This window comes from Mus musculus, chromosome 8, assembly GCF_000001635.26.
Source record: "Mus musculus strain C57BL/6J chromosome 8, GRCm38.p6 C57BL/6J".
Classification (NCBI taxonomy): Eukaryota; Metazoa; Chordata; class Mammalia; order Rodentia; family Muridae; genus Mus; species Mus musculus.
In genome coordinates, this window is record NC_000074.6 from 117448716 (window position 1) to 117462337 (window position 13622).

The following is a 13622-nucleotide window of genomic DNA, read 5'->3' on the forward strand; positions in this document are numbered from 1 at the left end:
GTAGGTGTGAGTGTGTATGTGCCTATGCGTGTGTGGGATCACAGTGGGTAGGTGTGGTGTGTGTATATGTGTGTGGGTATGTGGGGGGGTACGTGGGGGGTAGGTGTGGGTGTGTATATGTAGGCATGTGTGAGTGTTTCCCAGCTAGGCCTCAGGACTGTCCTAGGGAGCTGAAGACATGTGGCTGGACTTGGCAGTGTGAAGCTAAAGGAAGTTCATGTATTTCCTGGCTGCCTGGCTTGGACACCGTTCATGCTACCTTCATACCTGAGACTGTTTAGAACTGACAGTGTGTCTGTCCCCTCTGCCCACAGGTCCACTCCTGTCTGCTGAGCGTGCGGGCAGGCAAGGATGGCTGGTTCCAGCTCTACAGCCCTGGAGGGGTGGCCTGTGATGATGACGGGGAGCTGTTTGCCAGCATGGTACGTAGGGTCCCCCACAGGAAGCTGCTGGTTGGTGTCGGGCTGGTCCATCCTGGGGTACACAGCAGCCAGCCATGAAGAGGGAGAGTGCCTTAGTTAGGGTTTTACTGTTGTCGACAGACACTACGAACAAGGCAACTCTTATAAGGACATTTAATTGGGGTTGGCTTGCAGGTTCAGAGGTTCAGTCCATTATCAAAGTGGGAACATTGCAGCATCCAGGCAGGCATGGTGCAGGAGGAGCTGAGAGTTCGACATCTTTTTTTTTCTTTTTTAAATTATTTTTAATTTATTTTATGTATATGGGTACATGGTTGTGAGCCATCATCATGTGGTTGCTGGGAATTTGAATTTAAGCTCTCTTTAGTCAGCCCCGCTCACTACAACTTAAAGATTTATTTATTATTATATCAAAGTACATTGTAGCTGTCTTCAGACGCACCAGAGGGCGTCAGATCTCATTATGGATGGTTGCGAGCCACCGTGTGGTTGCATGGATTTGAACTCATGGCCTTCGGGAGAGCAGTCAGTGCTCTTAACTGCTGAGCCATCTCTTCAGCCCTGAATTCTGCATCTTCATCTAAAGGTTGCTAGAAAATACTGACTTCTAGGCTGCTAGGACTAGGGTCTTAAAGCCCATGCCCACAGTGACACACCTACTCCAAGAACACACTTCCAAATGTGCCACTCCCTGGGCTAAACATATTCAAACCACTACAGAGAGTGTCACTGATCCCTGAGTACCTGGGTCAAGAGCCTGTCACCTGCTCTGGGAGGTGCAGAGAAGCATAGAAAGCAGATATAGAAACATGGCCTGTTTGGGGGTGCTCTGCCCTACAAAGCCACAGCCCTGTTTCTGTGGATATACATGTGTGTGTGTGTGTACAAATCACTGATTAGACTTGGTTGCTATGGTGATGTTCTGTGCAAGGGACAGATCCATCTTGGCACAAGAAACTCCATAGCCACCTGCTTGTCCAGTCCTCATAATGAAAGGCTTGGGGGCCAGACTCAGGGTTCTCATCCCCACCTCAGATCATAGTATTGAGGTCACTAAGACATCCACAGTGGCTTCTTCCCATAGAGCAGTGGTTCTCAACCTTCCTAATGCGGTGAATGCCTTTAACACAGTACCTCATGCCATGGTGACCCCCCCGGAACCATAAAATTATTTCATTGCTACTTCGTAACTGTAATTTTGCTGCTGTTATGAATCGTAATGTGAATATCTGGTATGCAGGATATCTGATGTGACCCTCCCCCCAAAGGGGTTGTAAGCTACAGGTTGAGAACAGAGCTCTGTGTCAGCTGAGCCCTGTGCTCAGCTCTTTGGAATCACACCTGGGCCTCGAGAGACCCAGAGAAATCTAGTGGCTTGCTTGACAAGACTTCTTTACAAGCCCTTTGTGGACCAGATTACTGTCTCGGGGTAGTGGCTTCTTCTGTAGCAGAGGGACACGGATGCACTCTGTTCCCTGACACACCCAACTCCATTCACATATTCTTCTGGGGTCATGTGATGTGGAGAAAATGCAGGCATCCTCTAGACCTGGGCCTGGGGTCCCTGTCCAGTCTTCCTCTAGTTGGCCTTATACACCAACTTGCCTGTATAGGCTCCATCTTCCTCATAGGCAAAACAAGACAAAGAGAGGCTTCGCCATCACACCATAGGTAGCAATTGTGTGTAGTGTCAGGCATGATTTACGCACTATGCCACCCAGGGACTCCTTGACCCCAACTTGGCTCAGCTTATTTGTCTCTCTCTCTTAGGGACCGGTTTGCAGGGTAAACAGCTACCACAGTGAATTTGGCAGAGAGATCTGTGCAATGACGATAGATAGGCGTGTCCTCTCAGACACCACCTCAAGGACCTTATTTTTAGTTCCCTTTCCTTACGCATCTGCTCCAAGCCCCTCGCCTGCTCCCCTAGACCTGCTTTCTGAATGTCCTGTGTACCTAGAAACACGCTGAGCCGCCTGTTTACGCCATGTCTTGCTTGCCATCGCCTCTCTGGCTTCCTCTGATGTCACAGTTTTACCATGGCAATGTGTGGAGTCTCCCCCACCCCTTCATGCGGGGACTCAGTGTGAGAGAGAACTCAGGGAGTGAGCTCCCGCCAGAGTGATTTTATTTGTATGCCAGAGTTGTTAATGATGGAGCAGAAGAGTACATAGTCAGGGAAGGAAGCAGGCAGCCGTGGGGATGCGAGTGTGTTGTTTCCATGGAGACCCATGGCGAGAAGTGGTCCTTGGATTAGGCTGTCTCTTCCAGAGGATGTTTGGGCTCCCCTGCCTCTGTTGAGTTGGGGAGCCCTTGCTCATATGCCATCACCTCTAAATGCAAGACAGACTGACTGACAGACAGACAGACAGACGCACACACACACACACACACACACACACACACACACACACACACCACTCCTAGCATATCTTGGGAGGGAGCAGGTTTTGCTGGGAGGGTGATCTCTCAAAACAGCTTTTGGTTTGGTATCACAGAGAGAGCAAAGCACAGAACAGCCCAACTGCCATGCGAATCAGGCCCCTCGTCCCCCACCTAGCAAGGACTGCCTAGAAATTTCCACCCAGTACCCTCAATGCTAGAAATATACAAGACCTAATACCAGTAGCCCCTGAAGGGAACTGGGGAAAAGGGGAGTCTTTTTTGTTTGTTTGTTACTGTAGTAAAAGAGAGAGACTGTGAGTGTTAACACCTTGACTCAGAGCATCCTTGGCATGCCGGTACACAGGTCTTCATCCATCAGCACCACTTGTCTGTTCCCCTGGACAACTCCGGCAGCCACTGTCTTGCCTGCCTGGGTGACTGTGCCTGATGCCTGCACCCCATCCCAGTGTAGTCTCATGTATACCAGCTGTCACTCAACATAACGTCCTCAGTCACTTTCTACAGGGAACGGTCTGAGGGACGGGGAGGGGGGACGGGGAGTGGGGAGGCTAGTGCTGAGGGTCATAGCACTGCAGTGACATCATGGTTGCTTCACCTGAGTCTTCTCGCCTCCCAGGTGCACATTCTCATGGGCTCCTGTTACAAGACCAAAAAGTTTCTGCTCTCACTGGCAGAAAACAAGCTGGGCCCCTGTATGCTCCTGGCCCTGAGAGGGAACCAGACCATGGCAGAGGTAAGTCCCTGGTCCCCAGGTACCGTTGCAATGTGATCTGTGTGAAGGGCAATCAGTGTGGGCAAGGCAGGTGTGGTTGTAGCCTCCTGGGTGTGCAGAGGCCTTTCTCAGGCTGCTGCTGGTCCATTGCAGTTGGGATCTAGCGAGTGTTGATCACAGCCATCTAGAAGTTTCTGTTCTGATTATCTAGTACTATATAGCAACCGTCTGTACATAGAGCACATAACAGACCAAGAGGTAGCCAGGCTCTCCTGGGCTATTTTTCCTTGGGGTCTCCTAGAGTTTGCATGGCGGTTGGAGCCCATGGGGTCCTCAATAAGGCTTCTTTCTCCAACTGAAGGACTAAGGCAGCCCTAGCCTCTCTGCTTTGTGGGGTTTGGGGGGGGGTCACTGCTCAAGTTGTCAAGAGCACAAGCCTAGGTGCCTCATGTCACTTCTAACTGTTCCTCTGTCCACCAACTTCTCACTGCTCTGAAGTCCCCCAATGCCAACACACTCCCAGAGTTCCTGTCCCATGAGCAGTAGGGTTTTATAACAGCTGTCAGAATTGGGGAGCACCACCTTGCCACACTCTACCCTCTAGAGAGCAGTCACCAAGCTGCCCATCAGTCAAGGGCGTGTGAACAGGGCTCTCTACCTTACAAGAAGGAACAGGCCCGTTTGGAAAACCCTAAGTGTCCCTGGAGGTGGGATTGAGACATTAGCATGGGACCAAGAGCAGAAAACGCCAAATTTCGGAAACGGCATAGGCCAAGGTCCCATGGCAGGCTATTCCCTGACACACCTTCCATGGCTCCTGGCAGATCCTGTGTTTGATGCTGGAATACAACATCATCGACAACAACGACACCCAACTGCAGATCATCTCCACGCTGGAGAGCACGGACGTGGGCAAGCGCATGTATGAACAGCTGTGCGACCGGCAGCGGGAGCTGAAGGAGCTGGTGAGTTCTCAACTGCCCGCCGTTCCGTTTGCAGAGCGTCAGACAGCCCCCTTGTGACTGCCACTCCACACCCATAGAGTTGGGGGTTGTTCCCTGTACTTCTCAAACGTGACTCTAGATGGACACAGAGAGGTAAAGCAGGCCGGCTGAAGTCACACGGCCCATTCTACTTCGGTACAGGGACCCATGTGTCATTGTCATACCTGGTCCTAGCTGAGAGGCTGTCTCTGTATATGTGTGCACACTCGGGTCCATGAGTGCCGTCCTTTACCTTTTACCTGGGAACCACCCTTCTCTCCCCACTATGGCTCTGGGCAAAAAGTATGCACAGCCCAGGGCAACCAGCCTCACCACGAGACACCTGTATAAAAGTTCTCTATCGACTGCCAGGACTCTAGGTGGAAATGGATGCCACTTAAGAACTGGATGGGTGACATCGCCTTCCATCAGAGCATCTAAACGTCCAGCTCTGCAGTGTTTCAGTGTCACGTGCTACTGTGCTGTAGCCAGCGTGGCGTCTTCTGCCTGAGGAAGTAGCCCTGGCTTCATGAGGCTGGTGACAGAGCAGACATGTGTCTCAACTGATCTTATTTCTTTTGCAGCAAAGGAAAGGCGGACCCACCAGGCTAACACTGCCCTCCAAGTCCACGGTAAGTAGGTTTTAGTCTCTGTGGGGTGGGTGAGGTAGGGCGAGAATGCGCTGAGTGGGAGGTGAGCTGTCCAGCCCCTAGGATGAGGAATAACGGGGAGGGGAGAGCACAGATGTCTACCGCGGGTCAGGGAGATAGGTCCACCTCATCTAGAAGGTAAATGGACTGAAAGCTTTCTGTCGATACCAAGGCTGGGGTTGCAGTTTGGCAGGTAGAGCACACATTTAACCTGTGTAAGACTCTAGCTCCAACGCCTGAGAACAACAAAAGCTTGCTGGTGACATCAGCAGTATCGCCTAGGGGTTGCCGGTAGCCATGGTAACAATAGCAACCAGGCACTAGACTGTGTTTGATTTCTGGTTTGCCCACCATTTTCCCATTTCCTGAAGCCTTGGGGGATCTGATTTCTTGCTACCCCCCTGTCCTCAAGACATGGCTTCCTCCTCATGGACCAGGAAGCCTGCTCAGGCTCCAGCCTCTGTGTCTCCACCTCAGCCAGCAGGAAAGGAGGAAGCAGCAGGAAACAGCCCTCCCTTCCCTCAGACAGTCTTCCTAGAAGTTCCGTTTTTTTGGTCTGGCTGTCCATATTCAGTACCTGGTCATATATAACTGCAAAGAATGCTGGGAAATTAGTTGTAATTGAGGGGACAGCTAAAAGTCAAAGACAAGACCCTCACAGTCCAGGACAATTGGCATGTGTGGCTCTCTGCCGGCTTGGAGCTGAGGGTGGCAGCCAGCTCTTCACATGAGAGGGTGTGCCCACACACAACACAGACGAGCACACACACACACACCATGCATGTGCATGCTCTGCTTGGGAGGGTGCTGGCTTAGGTTACAACCCAGATGTGACTCAAAGCTGTGAGTCACATCGCAGGCTGAGCCACCACCCCGCAGCTTCTGGGGAGCGCAAGGCCCTCGGGGTGGTCAGAGCCAGTGTTGACTGCAGACAAGGCAGAGGGCCCAGGCCCACTTGATAGAGGCATCCCAGCCTGCCCTGAGGTCATGCGATCATGCCACCCACTGCAGGATGCGGACCTGGCCCGCCTGCTGAGCTCTGGCTCCTTTGGAAACCTGGAGAACCTCAGCTTGGCCTTCACCAACGTCACCAGTGCCTGCGCCGAGCACCTCATCAAACTGCCTTCCCTCAAGCAGCTCAATCTGTGGTCCACGCAGGTGCCCGCCCCACCCTGCCCTCTTCCTCACCCCCTCTACTTAACCTTTCCCACTCCAGAGTCCATGGGCCCAGCCACTTGCTCTCCACACATAACCCTAACCCACTCCCCCTGAGACAAGAGGAAGTTGGTGGCCTTGTGCCCATTTCCTAGTCGGGAACACTGAAGCCCAGGGCAATTCCTGCACAGACTCCTGAGTTGGGAGACACGGGCTGAGAGTTTACCTCAGTTCATCTTAGGCCTTTCCAGGTTGCTACTGAGAAGTGTATGCATGAATATTCTCTTAAAGCCTGCTGGGGTCCCAGTTTCATATACCGACCTAGCTCTTTGGAATACACAGGTTCCTCTGTCTCTGGAAAAGACGCCTCAAGCACTACCTCAGGCATAGGCGCCTTAGGCCAGATACTCACAGAGAGACATTTGCCTGGCCTATGTCCCTGCCATAAACTAGATCCAAAACTCTTTGAAAAGAAGGCCGTGACCTCATAGCCTGATCCCCCACACACACACACACCTGACACACACACTCCTGTCCCCAGCCTGAGGTCCCCTCCTCCAGGCTAGGTGAGCTAAATACCCATGTCCCCCCACAGTTTGGAGACGCCGGCCTGCGGCTCCTTTCGGAGCACCTCACTATGCTCCAAGTGCTGAACCTGTGTGAGACCCCAGTCACCGACGCGGGCTTGCTGGCCCTCAGCTGTGAGTACCCGGGTCTTGCAGCAGGTGGGCTGACCCCAGGCTGGGTATCCTGGGAAGGGAGAAGTTCACTGAGAACAATTTTGTAGCAGACCTTTTGCATGCCGGCACAGGCGAGGTGTGGCACTGAGAACAAGCAGAGGGGTGTCCCCACCCTCAGGGAACTAGAAGTCTAGAGGAAAGGTGAAAGTCTATGAGATTAGCCTGGGCCTCCCTCCAGCTATCTTAAACCACTTGCAAGGAAAGTTCTCTGGGGTACACCACACACACACACACACACACACACAAACACACACACACACACACACACACACACACACACAAGCAACTCCAGCCTTGCCAGCTGTGCATATGCACAGCTCTGTGCTACTGGGTGCTCCTGGAGATGCATTTAGTGACAGGGACCTGGGGGGAAGGGCTGGGATGCTGGTTTCACAGAGCTGATCAAGGGCGGGGGGTGTTGATCCTGGGAATCTGTATGTTCAATATCCCTGTTTTCTAACCTGATAGCTTAGACAGGAGGCCTCTGGCTTGACTGTGAAATGGCCAGGGAGACTCTCAGGAGGTGGCAGGGAGTGTGGCAGAAGACCACAGACGTGACTGTGACATCGCAAGTCTGTGGCCTGGTTGGCTCTCCATGTTGGGACCTCTGATATGGAGGAAATGAACAATATTGAGCCTACTTTCTGGGAGGCATCTGCAGGTTGAGGGGGGAGCTTTGAATCAACACTGCAGAGTCCCCACTTGTCCCCTCGGGGGGTCTTAGCAGAAGCACTTGGGTGTGTCTGCAGCAAGTACCTGTGTGGCTCCATAGTGAACCCTACCTTGATGTTTGCTCTTGGGACCAAAAGTCAGCGATGTGAGCCAGCAGGTACTAGGGAGCATCCAAGATCCCCAGGGGGCAGGACCAGACCGGAAAGGGAGAGAAGATCAGAGGTCAGGGACCAAGAAAAGACCCCAGAGTGTGAAGTGGGCTACCTGTTGGTCATGATGGCTGAACTCACACCATCACATCTCCCTCACACATCCCCATGAAGAGTTGGCTTAAGTGTCCCCATTCTGCCTTAGTCTTTCATGCGGGCTCACTGTCTGTCCGTCTTAGTCTTTCACGCGGGCTCACTGTCCATCTGTGCTTACCCACCCAGCCATGAAGAGTCTTTGCAGTTTAAATATGAACAGCACCAAGCTCTCGGCTGACACCTACGAGGATCTGAAGGTAAATCTTGCCTGCTGGCTCCTTCCTTCCCTCCCTAGCCTGTCCACCCCCTGCCTCCCTAGCCACCGTTAGAGATGCTTCTCCGCACAGTGCCTGGCATACCAGGAGAAAACAGAGATGGGGAGGGAAAGGGGGAGGGGTCGGTGACAAAACCAGCCAGGGTTGACAGCCTACAAGTAGGAATCTATATGGCATTGGAAAACCAAGGACCATTCATTCCTTCCAAAAAAAGAGGCCACGTAATGTTGAACCCAAAGGATAAGAAGTCTCTGGGATATCCAGAGTGAGAGGGGGGGTTGGTATATCTAAGCAAAGGCTCTGAAGCAGAGAAGATAGGCAGGCCCTGGCCGTAGCGAGCCTGGCTGGAAAGTGAGAACTGATAGAAGTCCTCATGGTCACAGAAGGACTAGGTTTTATCCAGTGTCAGGAACAATCCTGGGGGCTCTTGGAGGAGGGGGTACCACGTCCTAGTTTTAAGACCTTAGCTGTCTGGAAGATGGACTGTGGGAGCAGGAGTCAGGGTAGAAGCAGGCTGTGTGTCCACTAGGCTGGGGCAGAGAGGAGAGCATATATGTGGCAGCAGGCATGTGTCATCATCCATCAGAGGACACGTGCTTCTTAGGGAGGTGGAGGCAGGGCCTTCAGCACGTTTTGCTTTGGATCCCCGAGACACAGTAGCATCCCAGAAGCCCCTGTCAGAGGGTCCCCATAAGCCCTTGGTCAGGGTCCTCCTTCACTGAGGTCTCCCAGTGGCCCTGCAGCTACTACCAACTGCTGTCTTTGGACTTCCCATAGCTGGGCTTACTCTCTGATTCAAGCCTAGACCTAACACCCGCTGAGCCCAGTGGACAGACTTATACCACTTCCGGTGTCTCTGAGGCCACCCGCTCTGTGCGTTGATGGTTCACTATGCAGGCCAGCCCAGTCTCTCTGTACCAAACAGCAGCTGCCATGATTTGTCACCAGAGAAGTCCCTGAATCCCAGAGGACACAGGACTTAGGGGGCAGCAGTGGGGCCCACCCCTGTAGAGCTAGGCACACTTAAGATGACTCTGCAGACCAGTGCTCACAGCATTTGGGCCAGGTTTGGAAGAAATGTGGCCCCAGGACACACGCCTAGCTACATCTGTGCATTTACACACAAACACACCACAGGTACCTGGGCAGTTTAAGAAGCATAGCTCTCGGGGTATCCTGCACTCAAATTCCCCCAAAACCCCAGAGCCCCAAGAATCAAGTGGGAGAGGCTGCTTATGAGGAAAACTCACTTTCCTTTGTTTCTTTTCAGAGAGAGAGAGAAAGGGAGAGAGGGAGAGAGAGGGCGCCACATGTGTGGGGGTACACTCAGAGGGCAGACAGATTCTATGGGGCTGGAGTTATAGGTGGTTGAGAGCCATCTGACGTGGGTGCTGGCAGCAATGGCTGATCTGTCTAGTTCCTACTGTCTTTTTTTAAAAGATTAATGCTTGTTTTCCCCCTCCCCCCACCCCGCCGTGTGTGTGTGTGTGTGTGTGTGTGTGTGTGTGTGTGTGTGTACATGTATGCATGGAGATGCATGCATATTATTGAATGGTACTGGTAGGTACACAGGCATGTTAGGAAGACAGGAAATAGAGGCAGGAAGCCATTAATGAGTTCCAGGCAGCACTATACAGTGAAGGAATGAGCCAGCTGTTGAGAGGCTAGTCTACCAGCGGGAACAAAAAGGAGGAGCTAAGAAGAGTCTTGCAAGTTGATTGGCCTTTGTCCCACACCCAGTACCATATAAACCCGATGAGGTAATGCATGCTCCATCACTCGGAGCTGAAGACAGAAGGATTAGAAGTGAGGGGTCATCTTTAGCTTCATACCTGTTTGAGGCCAGCCTGGGCTGCATGAAGCTCTGTCTCAAATAAACAAATGTAATAAAAGTTATCAGGTGAAAGAAACCATACTGAGGTTTAAGGATAGAGGAAGCTAAGTGGAGTCCAAGCTGGCTGCTGGTGTGTTCTGATCCCTCACCCCCTCTGACTATTCTGTTAGCAATGGGAAGGGACCTATGGAAGTCCCGTCTGATTTCGTGGCGCTCGGGAGCTTTCCCAGAATGCTACGGTTAACCCTAAATGCCACCTGGGAGCCAGAGACAGGGCTCAGTTTAGCTGTGATCACGAGAAAACAAGCCTCAGGACATCAGATGTGTCGTCCAATTTCAGAAGGCAATTAAAATTGTATCTACTCTGGGTGATGGATGTCTTTGAGGCCACCTGTGCCCTGGGTCACCAGCCCAACCCCTTCCAGAGCCCTGAGATCCCACAGCCTCATAGTGGACAGGGTGTGGGTGGTAGGAGACGCTGGCTGGTATTTGACCAGGTACTTTTTTTATCATCCACAGGCCAAGCTTCCTAACCTAAAGGAGGTTGATGTTCGCTACACGGAAGCCTGGTGAAGCCCCCTCTGTGCACAGGATGGGCTCGCACAAAACAAAACAAAAAAGAAACAAAAACAAAAAAAGAAACAAACAAACAAACAAAAAAAAACCCGACTCTTGACTAATAGCCGTAGAGCAGAGCAGTGGGTCCCGGGGTGGTCCCAGCACCTGGCTGCGGGATAGATGGGGGAGTCTTGGGGGGGCGGAGGGGGGACGGGTGGGGAATCCTCGGCACGCCCAGCCCCCACCTAATTCTTAGAGCTTCATATTGGAACCTTTGACCTTGATCAAAAGCAGCCTTGGTGGCAACAAGAGGAAGAACTGCGGGTAGGGAGGGCAGGGGAGGGGTGGGGGGGTTCCCTTTGTGGATTTTCTTTGCCTTTTGTTGTGTGATACCGTAGGGGGGGGCGGGGGGAGGGCATTCATCCAGCCTGATGCTGTCCACTCGGGCCAGAAGGAGGACGCTTTCTTCCTGGAGGTGCACCGAGCCGAGATCTCGCCCCTACCATTGGGACAGGAATGTCATGTCACCCCATCGTCCTGTGTCTCCCACCATCGCTATGCAAAGTGGTTCTTGTTGTACATAAGATTTAAATAACGCACCTATTTAAGAAACGTTGACAAATTGTGGGTCTGGGACCCGCTCTTATTTATGAAGTCTTTGACCGGCCCTCCCTCCTCACCTGCCCCCACTTGCCTGCCCTTCTCACCTCCCCCATGGCGTGTAGTACTGTCTGGACCAGTCAGCTGTCGGGTTAGTGCTAGTGGTTCTGTTTTGTTTTTGTTTTTTGTTTTTTAAGGAAACAAACAACAACAGGGGGGGAAAAAAAAAAGACCTTTGGAAACTTAATTGCTTTTTTTTCTTAAGGGACTCTTGTATGCTAATGCTCTCCTGGTCAGTCAGTCTGCCCACTCGCTACTCTGTATAATTTCCATGTGTCTCCAGTTTCCTTGTGGGTGGGGATCAAGGTGGGAGGGAAGAGGAAGAAAGAGATAGATTCTCCACGTTGTAGCTCACACCTCCCCTCCTCTGCTTCTGTGAATTTGGAAGGGCCTTGACCTTCCCTCCCTGTATACCCCATAGGAGAGTTGGTCCTCCAAGGTCCAGCTGTTGTCCCTCACCCCCTTTTAAGCTGTCCTTGTCCCCTACTGAGACTTGCAACCTGTGGCCTCCCCCCCCCAGCCCTCTGTGGTTCACTAAGCATGCCCCACGCCCACTTCTTTGCATGGTCTCTTGGGAGAGAAGAGCTACTTCACCCAGCCAGCCTGACCTCACCCGACTGTCCACACCTTCCCTCCACTGACGTGGACACTGCAGCATCCCCTTCCCATCGTGTCCCGAGGCAGACCAACCTCATTTCTTTTTACAGACAGTTGGCTTTTTCTTACCAAGCCCCTTCACTGTACAGAAACAACCCTTTGACAATTCTTTTGGGAGTCCCCCCTCTCTTTCCCCGACTCCAGCCCTTTTTATGTTGGTTTAGCACAAATCTCCCCCCAACCTCCAAACCAGACCCCCTACCAGTCGATATTAATTGTTTTATATCTATTTAATCTTATTCGATGGAGACCATGCTTCGGTTGTTTTATACTTTGCCAGGTAAACTTTATTACCCACCCCACCTCCAACTATGCCCTAATTTTTTTAAAAAAGGAAAAAAAAAACACACACAAAAAAAACAAAACAAAACAAACACAGAGACTTTGGGTTCGAGTCTCGGTCTTAATTCCCTTTCTGTGGCAGGTTTTCTTCCGTGCGTGTGCCTGTGTGTGTGTGTGGAGTGAGTTCTGATTTGTGTTCGTTTCTCTGTTGATTTCTCTTGTTGCTTTCTTCCAACCCCGACCCTGGTTTCCGTATTTCACAGCACCCGGTGCAGAGAGAAGCAGAAGCAGAAAATAAAAAATAAAATAAAGTAAAAAAAAAAATTAAAAATTTTTAAAAAAAAAGAAAAAAAAGGGAAAAAAATTAAAAAGGAAAAAAAAAAACCAAAAGAACTAAGACATGCCACCCCCGCCCCGCCCCCACTTCCACCCCGCAATGTTGCTTTTCTTGATGGTTAATAATAAATACTGTCACGTAGCTGTGTACAAAGAGATGTGAAATACTTTCAGGCAAAAATAAACTGTAAGTGACTCATGAAAGTTGGCCTTGCTGTGTGGTTGTGGGGGGTGGGGGGATGGACAGGGGTGGGGGGGGGGATGTCCTATGCAGGGAGGGGGCCAGGACACACCTGAGTACACTCTTGACCATGATGCCTGAACCTGTCACACAGGGCTGCCCTATGGCACTCCTTGTGAGATCTGAAAAAAAAAAAAAAAGAGTCCTTGGCCAGCACCCACTAGTAACATCCTCACCTACTATGGAAACCAGCCCTACCACTAGACTTTCTGTCAGGGCATTGCCCTCTGTGAAACACCCAAGCCCCTGTTCAGAGGGTTGCAGTGGGCCCTAGCCTAGCCCCTGGCCATCCATTGCTGCTTCACAGGTAAGTCTCTTAAGAGATCATCCAGCATGAGGTTACACACTCGTCATCCCAGTTCTTGAGGCTGAAGCAGGAAGGTCTGGAGTTCAAGGCCAGTCTGGGCTACGTAGACCTGTGGCGAAGCTAGAGCAAGATGGGAGAAGTCAGAAAACTTAGTGGGTAACACGCTTGGTAGATAAGCATTGTGAGGACCTGAATTTGAACCCCCAACACCCACATACAAAGCCAGGAACTGTGGCATGCATACACTTGTAGTCTCAGTGCTTAGGATGATGGGGACGGATCTGTGGAGCTTGCGGGCTGCCCAGCCCAGCCGAACAGGTAAGTTTCACGTTCTGAGACCCTGTTTCAAAAACTTAAGGTGGAGAGGATAAACGAGGACTTGTCCTGCAGTCTCCATGTGTCTACACACAGACACGTCAAAGAAATCATTTCCATCCTTTTCTAAACTGTTGGCCTTCTGTGGATATCCCCACTGTCCTGAGTTAAG

At 51.5% G+C, this 13622-nt stretch overlaps 1 protein-coding gene and 2 non-coding genes across 8 annotated transcripts in view; all 3 read left to right on the forward strand.

The window, feature by feature from the left end:
- Cmip (c-Maf inducing protein) overlaps positions 1-12791 on the forward strand; it is a 204488-nt gene extending 191697 nt beyond the window's left edge. For all 6 annotated transcript variants that reach the window (NM_001163262.1, XM_006531434.3, XM_011248527.2 and 3 more), the window contains 8 exons: positions 315-422; positions 3445-3561; positions 4365-4505; positions 5108-5155; positions 6185-6331; positions 6924-7029; positions 8172-8242; positions 10614-12791. In NM_001163262.1, coding sequence (NP_001156734.1) covers positions 315-422; positions 3445-3561; positions 4365-4505; positions 5108-5155; positions 6185-6331; positions 6924-7029; positions 8172-8242; positions 10614-10667 — 792 coding nt within the window. In that variant the 3' untranslated portion in view covers positions 10668-12791. The remainder of the gene's footprint in view (positions 1-314; positions 423-3444; positions 3562-4364; positions 4506-5107; positions 5156-6184; positions 6332-6923; positions 7030-8171; positions 8243-10613) is intronic.
- On the forward strand, positions 4308-4364 carry Mir7077 (microRNA 7077). Its single transcript, NR_106045.1, has one exon. It is a non-coding gene; the product is annotated as a microRNA 7077 (primary transcript).
- Mir7078 (microRNA 7078) lies at positions 10550-10613 on the forward strand. The gene has a single exon (NR_106046.1). It is a non-coding gene; the product is annotated as a microRNA 7078 (primary transcript).
- Positions 12792-13622: the final 831 nt, after the last annotated feature.